Consider the following 17,249-nt stretch of genomic DNA (forward strand, 5'->3'; position numbering starts at 1 on the left):
TCTCCCTACCCATTCTCCATCCTTCTCTCCTCTTTTTCCTGAGGTTATTTTAGCACAGATGGAGTAAATGAAGAGAAAAATGACTGAGTTTCTTTTTCTTCAGAGATCAATCTGTACTTTGTTATTTTCATTAACACAGTATCTATCTAGAGCAGGAATTCTCAACCGTGTGTGTGTGTGTGTGTGTGTGTGTGTGTGTGTGTGTGTGATAGAAACCTTTGGAAATCTGGGGAAGTCTATGAATGTTCCTCTCTTCTCCACCATCTGAGAATAATATTATTAAATGCATAAAATGAAATACATAGGATTACAGTGGAAACCAATCATATTGAAATAGTTATCAAAAATACATGTTTTAAAGCCAAGTTCACAGGTCTTAGGTTAAGAATCTTTGCCCTAGATTATCGTAATAAAGTCACATTTTATAGCACTTTTCAGTTACAAAGACCCTTCTATATATGTTATTTTGTTTGATCATCACAATGGCCCTGTGAGGGGGGGGCAGAGCTGACAATATTTCCATTTTCCAGATGAGGAAACTGCATCCCAGAGAGGTTAAGTGACTTTCATGGGGCCACATAAGTAATGTCATCAAACCTGGTATCATCACCAGAACTAGAACTCAGATCTTTTCATTCTTAACCCAATCAAACATTTATATGCCAGGCATTGTGCAAGGTGATAGGAATACAATGACAAAAAAAACCTGTCATCCTCAAGAAGCTTACATTCTGTAGTCCTTGTTTATTCCACTAAATCACACTAGTTCTTATTTAAAATGGAGGTATATTCAGATGCAGAGACATACACACATAAAATACAGAAGAAGATATGTCATAGGCTAATTTACAATTTTATATTAAAGATCTGTGTGGTCAGCAGGCATTGATTTCTGGAGGTGGAGAGGAGCAGGACCTCCTGTTGGGAGTGAGAATTAAGAAAATTAAAGACCTTGACTTTTCTTCTGTCTTTTGTCTTCTCTTCCCTCTGGCCATCTCCTTCTCTCTTCTTTTCACCATTCTTCCTACTTTTTTCCCATATCTCCCTCTCTTTCTCTATCTTCTAACAGTGTATTAATTATAGTGCACCATTTAGTATTTGTTGTATTTCTTCCATAAAATTTTATTTTTCCTCAATATTTTAAGGCTGTGAAATTGTACATCCCATATTTTTCTCAAAAAGCTAAAGTTTTCCATAGTTTTCCTTTTGCTTATGTGTGGCCCTCAGTGGTACTTTTGATAGCACAGAGCCTTCTCCTGTGGATAATGAGCTATGGCTGCTGAGGAGTAGGTAGATGTCACCTGGTGCTAGCTTTCAAATAATTGTTACAGGCAAATGGGAAAACTTCAACAAAATTTCATAGAAAGGAAGACTATATGAAGGATCAGAGAAATTAGTCATTTTTTTGTTATCCTACCTGGAATGGTGTGGTACAGTGGAAAGAATGTTGGTTCTGACTTCCAAGGAAGTGTTCAATCCCTGACCCTACTGTTTCCTTTGCAGTCCTATAGATTTTATTCAATATTTAAAAATATTATTCCAAGAAGGGGTCCACAGGTTTCACCAGAGTATCAAAGGAAGAGGTTAACAGCCCTTACCTTATCATATCATTCCTATGTACCCCAGGTACCTCAGTCTTTTGAGTAAGCTCTAGGAACATTCAAGGACAAAGGCCATGGGTAGGCCAAGGTGACTGAAAACAAGTGGCTCCTCAGTGTCCATGGACTCACTTGACATTTCCTTCAGTGGTCATCCACCAGGTGGCAACAGTGCCCCTGAAGTCCCAGTCTAGGTTTATGATTTCTACTGATGCCCCTATGCCATACCACCCCTACCTCTGCCTTTTGGTATCCCTACCTCTCAACAAAGCTGAGTTCAAAGTGCCACCTCCCACATGAGATCTTTTCTTATGCCCCCAGCTGCTAGTGCTAGTGTCTCCCACAAGAAATATCTTGTACTTACCATATATATTTACCCGATTATATGTGTGCCTGTTTCTTCCCTTTATAGAACATGAGCTCCTTAAAGATAGGACCTGATTCATTTTTTACTTTATATCCCAGCATCTAGCATAATGCTAGGCATTTAAAAGTGCTTAGTAAATGCTTGCTGATTTGTTGATGAATTATACTAATTAGACCTTAATTTTTTTTTTCAAATTATTTCTCCAGATATGCTTCTCTGGGGACATTTTTCCTGTGTGGTCAACCAACATAAAGAGTGGTGTTTGTTGATTTCTCTCTTTCAGTCAGCCAGTCAGTCAACAAGCATTTATTAAGCACCTACTATGCACCAAGGAATTTACTGGGAATGTAAGGAAAGGCAAAAATACAGTCCCTGAGCCCTGCCTAAATGCATCAGGCAAAGAATGTTTTCAGAAGGCCTAAGCATGATGTTGTTGCTTAGTAAAATGCGAAATAAATAAGAACTGTACACAAATAGGGAATCATTTCGCAGAGAAACTATTCTGATATTTGAAATACACTTTTAATTCTGGAACAACTCAATGCATTATAAATGGTATAATACATCAATTCTGATTTGGTGGGTAACTAATGGGAGGGATCATCAGTTTGGAGTAAAAAAAAAAACACCTTAGTGGCCCTGTAATCCAACCCCCTCATTTTACAAATGAAGAAATTGATGATAAATGACTCAGCCAACTTCATAAGTTTTTTGTCTTCTGCCTTCTTTCCCTAATGACCAGTATCTTCTGTCATTTTGGTGAGAAACAGATGTTCTTCACATATATCCTTCCTTTAATAATTCAAAGGATGTATGATATTATTATACATAATCCATCCACTGACCCAGATTGCAACCTCTTCATGCCTTAGTAGACAGGAGTTGTGAGTTGCTGTTACCTAGTAACCAACCATTTTTAGTGATGAGCCTCTCCAAATTTAGCTGACCTGGTCCTAGGATAGCAGACATACATCCTGTTGCCAGACTCTTACTTGAAGTTCTTCCAGCTTCATAGAAGCTGCTAGAGTTTGTACTGTGCTGACACACTCTTCAAGAATCCCCGGTCATTTCCATACCATGATAAGTGACTGAATTAGGACTAATGTAGGTACACCTGTGCCTGGACTTTAAAAAAAAAAATCCTTGCTTTGGCAGAATATACACTAAAATTGGAATGATATGGAGGTTTGCATGGCCCCTTCACAAATTATTTTATTATCATATTTTGTATTTCCAGTAGAGTTCACAAGGATGACATGAAAATTTGTGAAGCATTCCATATTTTTAAAAAAATGCTAGATGTTATCAAGTATTAGCTTTTCAGCAATTATGAAGGAGAGAAAATACTTTTGGACTTATAGCTAGTTATAGTGATTTTAGTTGCCTGTAGAAAAAGGCATATTGGCTTTTGCTCTGAACTAATACATCCTCTGGTTGCTCTAGTAAAAATAAACAGAAGAGTGTGGGCTTGTGAGCCATGGTCTTGAATGGATGCTGACACACCAAATGCCTCAAAACTAGAATAGTTTTCTGGGAGCCCATGTGCTTTGTTTCTCTGACTGCATTTGTGTTTGTATAAGAGAGAATGTGTGTCTGTGCGTCTGTGTACACACACGCATGCACTAGTTTCTGAGTGTGTAGTTTAATTAATAGTCTGGTTTTTTTTAACCCAACAGCTGAAGCAGTGGAAGCCATTTGATGAAGAAAACCAAACAGTTGACCATATGGCGAAATACTTCAGCAGCCCCAGCAAAAGCTTCCATGCGCCATATAGTGAGGAGCAAATCTGCCATCTAATAGGGGAGAAAAACTCCATGAAGAAACTCCTAACTGAGGTAAACAGCTCCATCAGAACAAAAGGCAACCCCAAACACTTTTCTCCTAACTGCACTGCTGTGCTGTCTCTGTCTCCCTTTTCTTCATTTTTCTCACTTTTCCCTTGATTTCCACAAGAAAGCAACATCAGAGATATAATGTCTCGAAGAGATGTGAGTCGTTTTTTGTTGGGTTTTTTTTAATCACTGGCTTCCTCAAGAGTGATGGCATTAACCTTTTGTTCCTTGGTTGGTGCCTCGCTGACCTTACTCATAATGCTAGCCTTGGATCCAGGTAGGATCTAAGGAGGGAAGGGAAAACTGAACAGGGTCTTCTTGCTGTCCTGTTCAATCAGAAGGAAGGAGGAGGCCAGGCAGCCCACTAGCATCTTTTCCCTTTTGGCCAGACATTGGCAAGGCTCCAATCGAGCCTGGATATCTATTTAAGAGTGCAAGTGTTACTTTTCCCAGGCTGCATCAACATTACATAACATAGTGAGGTCAGCATCAGGTACGTTAGAAAGAACCAGAGGCTGATGGAAGGAGTTCACTGTGGCTTTTTACACTAACTGAATTAAACACAAGGATTTGGTGGTGGTTGTTTTAATTTTAAACATTTTTAAATTAATTTTTAGGACAATATTTTATATTTCCAGTAGAGTACATGAACAAGCACACATTTTTTGTGTGTCTTCTATTTGTCACCTGATGCTTTGCCTTCTCCAGGAGCAGCAATTAGACTTTTTTGTTCAATGGTTAAAGCCATAGAACAATCTCATCATAGCAGAGTGGGTCCCTTCTTTCCTCTTCTCTCCCTCTCCCTGTTTAAGCATGCTCAGTTGCCTGCCTGGTGTCCACAGGCAAGCTTTTAGGTTAGGGTGAGGGCAGCTTCCAGCTATTTATGACTCCTCACTAAGGGGCTTGCGATGGAGGAGGACAAAGTATTCCGTCATTGGCTGCTGAGTCAGAGGAGCTGACGACTCTCTAGACATCCTATCGCTGCCTTTTTTCCTTTCTGGCTGTGTTCTCAGCTTTGCCTCTCTAGGTGGCACGAAGCTTGGTCCTTCCTTGCCTGACCCCACCACCATTCCCCCATACGAACCAGGGACTCATTGAGGGACCCCTGGATACCCTGGCACTTCCTGTATTTGCTCTTTCCTGATCTTAGGCAAATAACTATCCCAGAATGGACAAATCCACGAATTGAACCTTGTAAATTTGAAAGGTTCTGGGCTTCAACTCAGCAACCAGTTAGGGAACTCTTGTCATCTCCCACTGGAAGCCCCTGAGGGAAAATCATTCATAACGGAAAGCTGGCCCCTCCCAAGTTTCCATGTGGTCTCCAGGAGTGGAGACTGAGCATACTCCCTGGAAGGAGGAAAATGCAGAGGGGCGTTTTTATTATATTAATATCGTATTGTTGTTGAGTAGTTTCAGTCACATTTAACTCTTCATGAGTGTTCTTGGCAAAGATACTGGAGTGGTTTCCTATTTCCTCCTCTAGCTCATTTGACAGATGAGGAAATCGAGGCAAACAGGGTTAAGTGACTTGCCCAGGTTCACACGACTAGGAAATGTCTGAGGTCATATTTGAACTCAGGAAGATGAGTCCTGACTCTGGGCAGTGTCCACTGGGCCAACTGACTGCTCTAATATCATAGGATCATAGATTTAGATCTGGAAAGGACCTTGGATGTCATCTAAGTCTTTCTGCTATCACTCTCAATGCCAGTCTGGTCCAGGCAGCAACTACAAATAGAAAAGGAAATAAACAAGGTCCTTTGTATTCATGTTAGGACATCAGAGTAGGCATCAGTTCTCCTTTTCTGAGAGTTTGGCATGATGATTACTCGGAAAATTATAGATTTCAAACCTTAAAAAGAGGAAAGGCAAAGAAATGCTGTACAGATCCCCTTCCCCTCTTCTCTCATGTCATCCTGTGCTCCAATCAGCACCATTTCTGTCAGAGAGATCTGCTCTTTTCCAGCTCTTCAGCATTCAGGATTTTATTTCAAAGCCAGATGTCTTTCAGCCTGGCAAAGACAGAAAGATAGTCTTTGATACTAAGTAAAGAGGCTTCAAACAGGATTTTTAAAAAAAGGAGGAGAAGATATGTAGGCACATAAAAGAGGGGAAAATAGCTAGATGTTTTTCATTCTCAGTCAGCAAATGTCACAGGGAGCCGAACAGACCTAGTCTTTAACCTCTGTGGTAATTTGTGACATCCGTGTGTGTGTGTGTGTGTGTGTGTGTGTGTGTGTGTGTGTGTGTTTCCGTCATGGCATATCATCTTTCTCATAAGGTGAATGAATCTTTTCTGCCCAAAGAGAAGTCATTAGTTTAGGTAGGGGGAGGGGAACCACAGAGGAGGTACAAAGGAGGATGGATGCAGCGTAAGCCTTTTGTCTGCCTTGAGGTTTTCAGGGCCCCGGCGGGGTGTGCCTCCCAACCACAGCTTGTGTGCCTTGGGGATTTGCCAGAGCCCCAGGAGAAACACTGTGGGCTCTGATTAGGGAAAACAGCAATCTTTTCCAGGAGATAGCCTCTCGTCCCAGACTAATTCTTGAGGCTGTAACAATTCCCAGCATTCCTGACTTGTAAACCCATTGGGTAAAAATATTTGCCCTTCTCTCTCTCTCTCCCCCTCAATGCATTTTCACATTACATTAGCCTGACTGTTCCCTGACTCATGTGTAATCTAGGGCAAGGTTGATCTCGAATGCTTTGCAGATCTCAGTGCTCTCCAGTGCAGCTAGGTGATCTTAGATAAGTCACGTAAATTCTTTGAGTCCTAGTTTCTGAATCCATAAAACAGAGATAATAAATAGTTTCTTGATCTACAAAATAAATAGAGATAATAGAGTCCTAGTTTCTTAGTCTATAAAATAGAGATAATAGTTTCTTCATATATAAAATAGAGATAATAAAATAGAGAAAACAGAGATAATGGAGTCCTAACTTCTTAATCTATAAAATAGAGATAGTAAATAGTTTCAGTTCCAACGTCTTGGGCCTGTTAGGAGACACATATGAGGAAACATTTGGGCAATTTTAAAGCTCTATATAGGACTGTAGATTTAGAACTGGAAGAGATCTCAGGACATCAACTCTAATCCTTTCAATTTAAAGGTAAAGAAAGTGAGCCACTAAGAGGTTATGTGACTTACCCAGTGTCACACAGCTAGGAGGTACCTGAGGTGGGATTTGAATTCATGTCTTCCTGACTAAGCCCCATTGCTCTACCCACTACATCACACTGTCTTTTGATGTTTCTGTTGTTATTTGATCATTTCGGTTGTGTCTGACTCTTCATGACCTCATTTGGGTTTAGGTCCTTTTATTGGAAAAGATATTGGGGTGGTTGGCCATTTCCTTCTCCAGCTCATTTTACAGATGAAGAAACTGAGGCAAACGGGGTGAAGTGACTTGCCAAAGGTCACACAGCTAGTAAGTGTCTGAGGCCAGATTTGAACTCACGAAGATGAGTCTTTCTGAATCCAGGCCCAGTGCTCGGTGCACTATGGCGCCCCCTAGCTTCCCTGCCTTTTATATGAATGTGCTGTTACTGTTGCTGTCTTGGACTGCCTTTTCCCTGTTTCAAGGAGTCTTTCACAAAACTGAAAGTGGCATCTCCTCACTCCTAGCTTTTCTGATTGACCTTGGCTCAATAGCCCCAACACAGGGCTACAGGAAAATGTCCTGAGTTGCTGGACTGGCTCCCTGGGTTTGTAACCTTCCTGAGGGTGAGCATGCTCCCAGGGCAGATTACTTTTGCAGTCACCAGTAGAGGAAGCTCATTCATTCCTTTTTTTTTCTTGGCTCTGTTTAAACAGAAGGGGATTTCCTCTTTTCCTGGTTGACTTTACATTATGAGACAGGCCTGTGGAGATTTTCCTTCCAATTATAGGGATGTGCAGAAAGCAGAGACGAATAGGGCTCAGCCAAAGACAGCTGCCTAAAGTAGGTCAGATTTTGGTCTCCAAACGGCAGCGCCTGACCTTGTGCCTTTAATTAGTATATAGTCATGGCGATAGCACAGCCCCACTTTCTTTACTTAGTGACAGAGATGTATTGTTTAGTTTGACACTGTTAAATCAGCCATCAATCACTTTGGGGTGCTTGGATTAAGGAAGATCATCCTTACCCAGCTTCATGTTTATACTATTGTCCAAGTAGTTGGGGGGTGGGGTGGGGAGGCAGGGTAAGGGAAGAATTTTTAAAGGAGCCAACTACCCACAGTTCACCAGACCTGTAAACTGATTGCCAGCCCAAGGCTCTCTTACTGACATTGTATAGTTGAAATTTCCTCTTGAAGGCTGGACTATTAAATTTACAAGAGGGACTTTGCATCATAAATTTAGAGGTGATCTTAAGAGACCTTAGATGCCATTGAGTGCAATTCCCTGATTTCATAGAAAATGAAATTGAGGCATAGGGAAATTAAGTAGTAGTACCTAGCACATATGGGGGCAGCTGGGTGGTGCAATGGATAGAGTGTTGGGTCTAGAGTCAGGAAGACTCATCATCTCAAGTTCAAACCTGGCCTCAGAAACTTCCTAGCTGTTTGACCCTGGGCAAGTCATTTAACCCTGTGTGCCTCAGTTTCCTTATCTGTCAAATGAGCTGGAGAAGGAAATGGCAAACCCCTTTAGTATCTTTGCCAAGAAAACCCCAAATGGGGTCATGAAGAGTTGCACATGACTGAAATGACTGAAAAACAAGTTAGTGTTTATAGAGCTTTAAGGTTTGCAAACACTTTACAAATGTTATCTAATGTGAGTCTCACAAAAGCCTTGAGAGTTAGATGCTATTATTTTCCCTGTATTACAGGTGAGGAAACTGAGTCTGAGAAAGGTTCAGCGACTTGGCCAGGTCTTACCATAGTTAATAAATATCTAAGGTAGAATCTGAACTTGACCAAGGCTAGTGCCCTATCCACTAGGCCATGCTGCCTATCTTCAGTGTCTGCTTTCCCCTCAAGAAAAGGAGGGCTTTGGCAGAAAGGGTGGGGCTGCTTTTCACTGCCAGTCCTTCCTTAGAGACAGAGTAGAAGAAAGGCTGGTACTGTACAGAACAGTTGCCTTGAGTTAAATACATCCTATTACTCACTCACACTGCCCTTCGCTGAGCCTGAGTCATCCTCACTCACCTGACAACACCCAAGATTTTATTGCCTGGAGGGTGAAAGGAGGAAATGTAGGCCTTTAATAGGTAGGGGCTTCTTCAGTCTAATATGCCACCAGCTCTCCTATGACCCGGACCTACATTGTATTATCTCTTTTTAATAAGGAAACTGAAGAAATAGCAGGATTATCCAGATTCCCAATATAGCCTTAAATGGAAGAAGGAGAAAAAACCTGCCTTCATGCTTATAAATGAAAAACACTGTCTTAGGAGATGAGGGAAGAACATATTCACCAGTCTCTTCAGCCGGGTTAGAGTAACCTCTTACAGTGACGATCTCAGCCAGAGGCACTTCCAACAAAACAGGAATCTCCCCCTCCCCTACCCTACCCAACACTACCACCTTCCCCCCTTTCCTCCCCACCCTGTCCCCCTCCCAACACCACCCTGTCCCCCTCCCAACACTACCCTCCCCCTTTCCTCCTCCTCTACCTCCCCACTCCAAAACTATGGCCAAAGTTGGTCATTGTTTGGCGATTCTAACTAGTCACTGATGCCTTAAACACCTCATTTCCCTGAACTCAATTCATGCAAACTGGGGACAGGCCAAACGCAGGCTCTGCAGATGAGCTTATCCCTGGAGTGGGGAGGTTGTTGTGTTCATCCTTCGTTTTTGAAGAGGACCACGCCATCAGAGAAATGATGACATGACTCGCACTTGACTTTGTTTTGAGTGAGGGAGGTCCGTGCAAGTCAGCAACCTCACTTCTCCTCTGGGGCCATCTGAATCCAGTGAGCAGATATTCAACAGAATGACAGGAGATGGCCCAGGATGCAATGGGGCCTTCTCAAGTACTCACTTAAAGTGAAGTAACACCCATTCAGTGAACAGGTCTCTAAGAATTAGTCCGGGGATGATCCCTTTCAGTAGAAAAGAAAAAATAAATAAATAGATCAAGCTGGGAGGGGCAGGAGCCTCAGGACCCCTAGGGTGTTGTTGTTTCAAAGAGAAACAGTTACTATTGACATTCACTGTGAGCCAGGAGGGTCCAAAAAACAGCCATTGAGTGGAGCTTGGGCAGGGACCCACTGTTGTTCAGTCTATGGGCTTCAGAGGGAAGGAAGGAAGGAAGGAAGAAAGGAAGGAAGGAAGGAAGGAAGGAAGGAAGGAAGGAAGGAAGGAAGGAAGGAAGGAAGGAAGGAAGGAAGGAAGGAAGGAAGGAAGGAAGGAAGGAAGGAAAGGAAAGGAAAGGAGGGAAGGAAAGGAAAGGAGGGAAGGAAGGAAGGAGAAAGAGAGAAAGAGAGAGAAAGAAAGAAATGTAGCCAGTAAACCTCAAGTTAACTGGGCAGTTTCTGGCCATCAAAATGTACCTTCGTTTGGAGAGGATAAGGAAGGGGGGAGAAAGAGGTTGAGAGAGAGGATGTGCCGAGTTATCCACCTAGCTGGATCCCCATTCAGGCAGTTCAGTCTACTCACAGGTTATGTTCTTCCTTCATTTTCGAAGAAGCCCATGCCATCAGAGAAACGATGACATGACTCGCACTTGACTTTGCTTTGAGGGAGGGAGGGTTGTTCAAGGTCATCAGCCTCACTTCTCCTCCTGAGCCATCTGAGTGGTCTAGAAGCCACATGTGGCCCCTCCAGGTTCTCAAATGTGGCCTCCAGGCCACAGGTTCCCCACCCCTGGGCTTATCCTTTTCCTATCCAAGCCACTCACAAAGCCTAAATTTAGAGTTGTAAGGGACCCTAGAGATCATTTAACCCAACCTTCTCCTTTTATAGATGAGGAAAAAAAGAGGCCCAGAGAAACTGAATGACTTGCCCAGGGTCACACAGGTCGTAAGAGGCAGAACCAACATGTGAATGTCTGTATCTTTCCCCAGTGTTTCAATTCTTCTTCTTCTAAAAAAGGGGTTGACAAACTAAACAGCTAGGTGCCAAAATCCACATGCTGCCTGTTTTGGTATAGCCCGTTATAACAGCAGTTTGTATTTCAAAATATGATAAAATTTTACTTTAAAATGTAAAAAAAATTTCTTAGTTCTGGCCTTGCAAAAAACAGGCAAATGGGCCATAGTTGGACGACCTCTGGGATCCCTGACACATGATACTAGTATTGTTCCACATATGAATAGAAATCCCTGTCATTGCCAGACCCAAAGTCCAAAATTCATGATCACAGTAGTGCCCTCAGGAATAGGAAAGGTCAGTCTTCTCCCTACTGATCTGCAAAATCTGTTCAGAAACTATTAACTGTGGTTTTGGTTTTGGTTTTTTTTAAGTTTTCTTTCTTTCTGGAGGCAATCACATTTAAGAGACTCGTCCAGGGCCACACAGTTAGTAATGTCTGAGGTCTGATTTGAACTCAGGTTCCCCTGACTCCAGGGCCAGTGCTCTCTCCACTATACTACCTAGCTGTCCCTATTACTGTATCTTAATAAGAAATTTTGAAGCATCTCTTATGTGCTAGTCACTGGGAGATAAACACCAAGGACAAATAGTCCTTGCCTTTGAGGAGCTTACCATCTAGGGAAGGAGGCAACGTGTTTGTATAATGCTATGTGCAAAACAGATTGCCAATGGCACTCCAGGGGCCCACATTTCTGTTCTTATGTGATGCCTCTTGGTTTTACAGACAGTAAGGTGGCATTCTCATACAACTGCCAACCAAAAATCCTCCTCAGAGAGGGTGGAAGAAAAATTCAGAACTCAAAACCTTGTAAAGATGTATGCTAAAAATGTTCTTGACATGTAACTGGGGGAAAAGAATGAATAAAATACTATTTTAAAATTTAAAAATAATAAAAAAAATGTTTGTCCCCTGTTTGAACTACAGAATCTTTCAAGAGCCTCCTCCTGTCAAGTGGCAAAAATCTGTGCCACATATTAGTAAATCTTTGCAAACATGTCAACACCTTATGTAGTATTATAAACTTCAAATATTTAAAATAAAATGGGAACATCTGAGGATGAGCTATTTTTCTCAGAAAATATGGACCTCATAACCTTTGTGTTGCTTCAATAAATATGACTGGGTAAAAAAACAATAACAAATAAACAAAAAAAACCAAATAGCCCTCCCTAGCCACACCCTCCTGGTCAAATGGCAGCCAGAGGGTAGAAGGTAGACAGCACCAGTCTGGAGTTAGGAAGACCAGGGATCAACTACTGCCTTGGACATGTACTAGCTCTATAATCCCGGGAAAGATTTGATGTTGTTCGACTTCAATTTTACTCTGAGTAACAGCACTGACTTTACAGCATCTCATGACAATCCAGGCAGATAACTTCCAGGTCACCCTGTAAATGTTAGCTGTATGAAGTCTAGCAATGACTGCTCAGTAACCCTCCCCAAGAAGTTCCCTAGCTGGTGGCTGACATTCCCAACTCAGCCTTGTTCATCATTTATCAGTCACTGCGAATAAAATGTAAATGCTTTCAGTAGTTAATGAGATCAGTGATAGAACATAAGACTTTCTGAGCTCCTCATTTTATAGAGGAAGAAACTGAGGACCAGAGCTTTCTGTTTTGTTTGACTGTGCATGAAAGTACAAAAATTTTGCTTTTCTTTTTCTTTGTAATGGAATGGGGAGTGGGAAGAAAACAGATTTCTGTTCATTTTTTAAAAGAGGGGAGACAACTTACCCAAACAACTTCATACTGTGAATTAGTGGCAGAGGCCAAATGAGAACCTTTTCTGACAACATCACGGAGGCCTAGCTAGGTTCAGCCTGTCCCACCGAGAGCATGTACTCCCTCTCCCTGCTCAAGTTGTATCTATTTGGATCAGAGGTTATGAAAGCACCATTCCTAGCTCAGGTTTCCTTCTTTCCACATGCATCATCTCCCTTGCATTTCTAGGCAGTTCAGCCGGACAGATCTTTGCTCCTCCCTTATCTTATTTCCATGAGGATGTTCCTCAAATTCTTTATTCTGAGAAAGCGTGACTCACCCATCCTGCCCCAGCAGGCATTCCAGAAATTGCCTACCTTCTCAGAAGGGAGAAGAAAGCAGTGACAACAGGCCCCTACCTCTGCTCCTTCTCAGTAACTAAGCCCTGTTGACGATGCTGCATAAGACATTACCAGTCTCTAGGTTCTGCCCATCCCCATTTAGGGCTTGATACATTGGAATGAGCCTAGACTTATGAGCAGAAGTAACCCAGAAGACTAGATCCAAAGAAAATTAGCTAAAAAACACCTAAGTGGTCATAAGATTAAGAGCTAGATTCTCTCATCTGTGAGCATCTAGTCATTAAGAAAGCTCATTTTATAGGGGAAGAAACTGAGGTTGAGAGAAGGGAAGTAGGAAATTGATTCCTACCTGGCACAGAAAAAGAGTAATAGTACTTTCAGGTAGAATAAAAATCATTTTAAAAAATTTAGAGATCAGATTTTTAAATAATTTTGTAAAAGGATTCTTCCTATAACCTAAAACCTCTACAAAGAGAGTTTTAATTTAAAATACTTAAACCTCAACAGTAATAAGAATAGAGTTTTTAAATATACTTATGTTAGTTGATGAGACAATAAGTTCACATAACCTTTTTAGAATTCAGTTCAAAAAGCAGTTATTAAGTACCTACTATGTTACAGGTGTTATGACTGTACTTACTGGAAGTACAAAGGCAAAAATGAAACAGCCCCAGTCCTCAAGTAGATTTTATTCTACACCACTAATGCAAAGGATGAATTTGTTTGTGAGTCATTTCCCTCCTTTCCTTTGTCCTGAGGGGACAGAGGAATAACACATACTAAGATAAACACACAAAGTAATTTCAGGGGAAAAGAGACTTAAAACTAAGGGAATCAAGAAAGGCTTTTGTAGGATGTGGCTTTTGAACCTTGAAGAGATTCTAGAGGTAGAGGTGAAAAAGGAATGCATTCTGAAGATGGGGAAAAGGTATGGAGAAGTGATTCCATCAGTGAGTCCAGAGTACCAATGCTGAAACATGCTACCCACCTCCTGACCCCTGCTGGCCACAGGATGCACAATGAGGCATGTATTTTTTAATATGGTCAATGTGGAAATTTGTTATAAGAACTTTCTTTTGTTTTTCTTTTTTTCCCAGTTGTGGAGAGGTGGAGTGGTTGGATGGAGAGAAAAATTGATTTTTGTTCATTGGGGGAAACAAATTTAAAATTTTAAAAAGAAATGGAAGGTCCTAAGTGAGGCCTATCAAGTGGGTCAACTTTGCCAGAATGAGGAAAGTCTATTTCTAGATAAAAATAGGCTATGAACTGTTTTGTGGGGACTGATTTTTTTTGGAGTTCCCAGAGATTTCTCTGTAGATTACTTAGAAAGATTAAAAAAAAAATGGCTTGACCTGGTGGAATTTAGTGCTCAGTTTAAAAGAAAATCCACTCTGGAGTCAGAAAACATCTGATGTTTACTACCTGTGTGCTTTTAGTCAAGTCATTTAACCTCCTCCAAGATCCCTTCCACCTCTAGATCTAAGAGTGTAGACCATTAAGCACTAAAATTATAAGGAACGTATGGCATTAATCCCAGAATTAAAGCGCTCTCTCTCTCTCTCTCTCTCTCTCTCTCTCTCTCTCTCTCTCTCTCTCTCTCCCCCTTTCTTCCTCCCTCCCTCATTGATGATTCAACTTTCCAACTTTGATTTTTACAGAAAAATGCTGTGATTGAAAGCCTACAGGAGCAAGTGAACAATGCGAAGGAGAAACTGATGAGGCTGATGTCGGGCGAGTGCACCAATGATTGTCCTAACCCAGCTGCCTCTCTCCACCCTGCTCAGGGCAAGGCCAGCCCCAGTGAAGTGTCTGTCCGTAGGGGTGTGGCAGCTGAAGGTCTCTTCCACAGTCCCTCAGATTCTGGTGGGGAGCCCTGCCCTGACTTCCCAGATACACAATGTAGTCCAGCCCTCTTTACTAGTTCACAGAGCCTTATGGATCATGTCAAGGACCAAAACTTTTCCCCACAACACCAGGAGCAGATTTCTGACTCAGAAGACACATCTAATCATTTGCACTTAGAAAATATCCATAAACAGCAGGCTTCCCAGAGTGGCAGTCCACAAGCAGGAGACCAGGGGCTACCATCCTCAAGCCAGAATCTTTTACTGGATCCCAAAGCCAGCATTCCTCTGAGACAGAAGCAGCTCAGAAGTTCAGAAACACCCCAAGAGCAACCATCAAAGATTAATTATGTGAGTAGTGAGATGCTTCAAGAGGTCCTGCAAGAACTGAGCCAGGGCAAAGTAACCCATGCTTCTTGTTCTCCCAGTGGTTCCCAGTGCCTCAGCCCCAGGGTACACCAAGAGGATAGTGCTGCTCACAGTCCCCAAAAGAGGTCTCCCTCTAATGACATGGGTATTAGCCCATATATGGTAAGAAGGAGACGGGCAGCCCAGAGAGCCTCCATGCATTTCCCAGGGTCAGTGCCTTCACAAACGTGGTGCCTAATGAACAAGACAGTTTCTAGGACACAGACTGGGCTGAAGGTTCAGAGGGAGAACAGGTTCAACCAGGAGCTCCAGGCTGGGGATCCTGAAGGACAAAAGTTCCTTTCATGGAAACCTCCCTTGCTCACTCCGGCCCATGGTAGTCTGAGTCCCCAGGCTGAGAACAGGCAGAGCCAGTCTGAAGATCACAGAACCAGAGTAAGGGTAAGAGATGGACTTCCGAACCAGCCTTCCTGCTCAGATCGTGTAGAAAATCAAGTTGCTCCTCTCCTTTCCAGTAACCCACCAAATCTCCTCTGGCTGGAGCGAACACAATTGAGTGGTATGGGCTGGCCAGTCCTGCCTTCCCTATGTGACTATGGAGATTCTGAGTCCAGCAGCTCTGATGAACCGTTCTGCCGCTGTCATCGGCCTTACTGTGACATCTGCTTCCAGACTTCCAGTGACTCTGGGGACAGTAGCACCTCCGAGAATGATCCTGAACCGTCACAGGACTCAGCCCACTGGGCCAAACTGTATGCGAGGTCCCACCCCATTGTGAATTTCAGAGAGGACTTGAAACCTACATTGGTATAAATAGCAGTGGAGGCAGTCTATTTAGATAGTCTAGACCCTCAGAGGTCTGTAGGAGAAGCTTTTGACTCTAAGGGAATGGATCTAAGTTCATTCAGCAAGTATTTATTAAGCAACTGTTCTGTTCATGACCAACTCACTGTGTTCATGACCAACTCACTTGACCAGCTGTGGTCAAGTCGTTTCTTTTCTTTGTGATTCAGTCTCTCCATCTAGAAATTAGAATGCTGTTACCTGCCTTGTCACTACCTCATATTGGTTCAATGACAGTCCCCGATGGGATGTCTGCAAAACCATTAAGATGCTGAGAGGCAATCTGTAGCTCATCCTCATGAAGAAAAATTTCTTTACAACTAAAGTTATCCCAGGATAGAATGTGAAGCCTGGAGGAAGGGGCAGAGGAGAGAGTTCCCCATTCTAAGAACTTAGTAAACAGATGCTGAATCCTCACTTGGAGATACTGTTAAAAAAAAAAAGGGCTTCATTCTGAGACATGCATCAAATTACATAAGATCCATTCCCATTCTGTGACTTTATGGTTCTATAAGGTGCTTTGAAAACCTTGGGTAAAAGGTATGCGTGAGTACCAGGTCTTGTGTTGAAACTATACTGGTTGCACTGAATTCTTTGGTTCTTGATGAATACTTATTGAATGAATGGATGCATGAAATCTATGGAGCCAGTTCAGTGCCTGTGGCACCTGAATTTGATACTTTGGTCAAAATGGATTCTATTTTCAGAATAAGTGTACAGGCTCAAGCAATATCCTCTATCCCAATCATTCCCATCTCTGAAAAGGGAATTGATTTAGTGCAGGGCTAATAGAAATCATTTTGGTGCCATTGAAATCCATACTGACCTTCATTCTCTCTGCCTCTCTGGCTAGGTTTAGGATTATATGCTTAGTGTAGTGTAGAAAGATGGGAGGTGGGATACTGATTAACCAGAAGAAGAGAAGACATGGAAACTAGTATCAATTGTCTTCAAGTATTTGAATGACCATTATTGCAAGAGCGAATAGATTTGTTCTACTTGACCCCAGAAGGAGGACCTACGGGCTATGGGTAGAAAATGAAAAGAGACAGACTTTGGCTCAGTGGAAGGAAAAAATTACTGATAATTAATTAGGGCTGTTCCCAAGTGAAATAGGCTGCCTTGGGAAGTTTTTTCCCCATTCCTGAAATATTTCACTGGAGGCTGTTTTACCATTTGCTTGGTATGTCATAGAAGGTACTCCAGTTCAAGTCTGGCTTAGACTATATAGCTTCCAATTCTAACTATGAAATTATGATTAATACAAAATATGTCTTTTTTTTCTTTCTACCCTTCCAGCCCTTTCCTTCATTAC

The 17,249-nt window shown here is 42.1% G+C and overlaps 1 protein-coding gene across 1 annotated transcript in view; it reads left to right on the forward strand.

Moving 5' to 3' along the window:
- Positions 1-15,994, forward strand: part of GPR156 (G protein-coupled receptor 156) — an 82,218-nt gene extending 66,224 nt beyond the window's left edge. Inside the window, exons 8-9 of the mRNA XM_072613902.1 lie at positions 3,642-3,800; positions 14,537-15,994. Of these exons, the coding sequence (XP_072470003.1) occupies positions 3,642-3,800; positions 14,537-15,904 (1,527 nt within the window). The 3' untranslated portion in view covers positions 15,905-15,994. The remainder of the gene's footprint in view (positions 1-3,641; positions 3,801-14,536) is intronic.
- Positions 15,995-17,249: the final 1,255 nt, after the last annotated feature.

The sequence above is a fragment of the Notamacropus eugenii genome, chromosome 5, assembly GCF_028372415.1.
Source record: "Notamacropus eugenii isolate mMacEug1 chromosome 5, mMacEug1.pri_v2, whole genome shotgun sequence".
NCBI classification, from domain to species: domain Eukaryota; kingdom Metazoa; phylum Chordata; class Mammalia; order Diprotodontia; family Macropodidae; genus Notamacropus; species Notamacropus eugenii.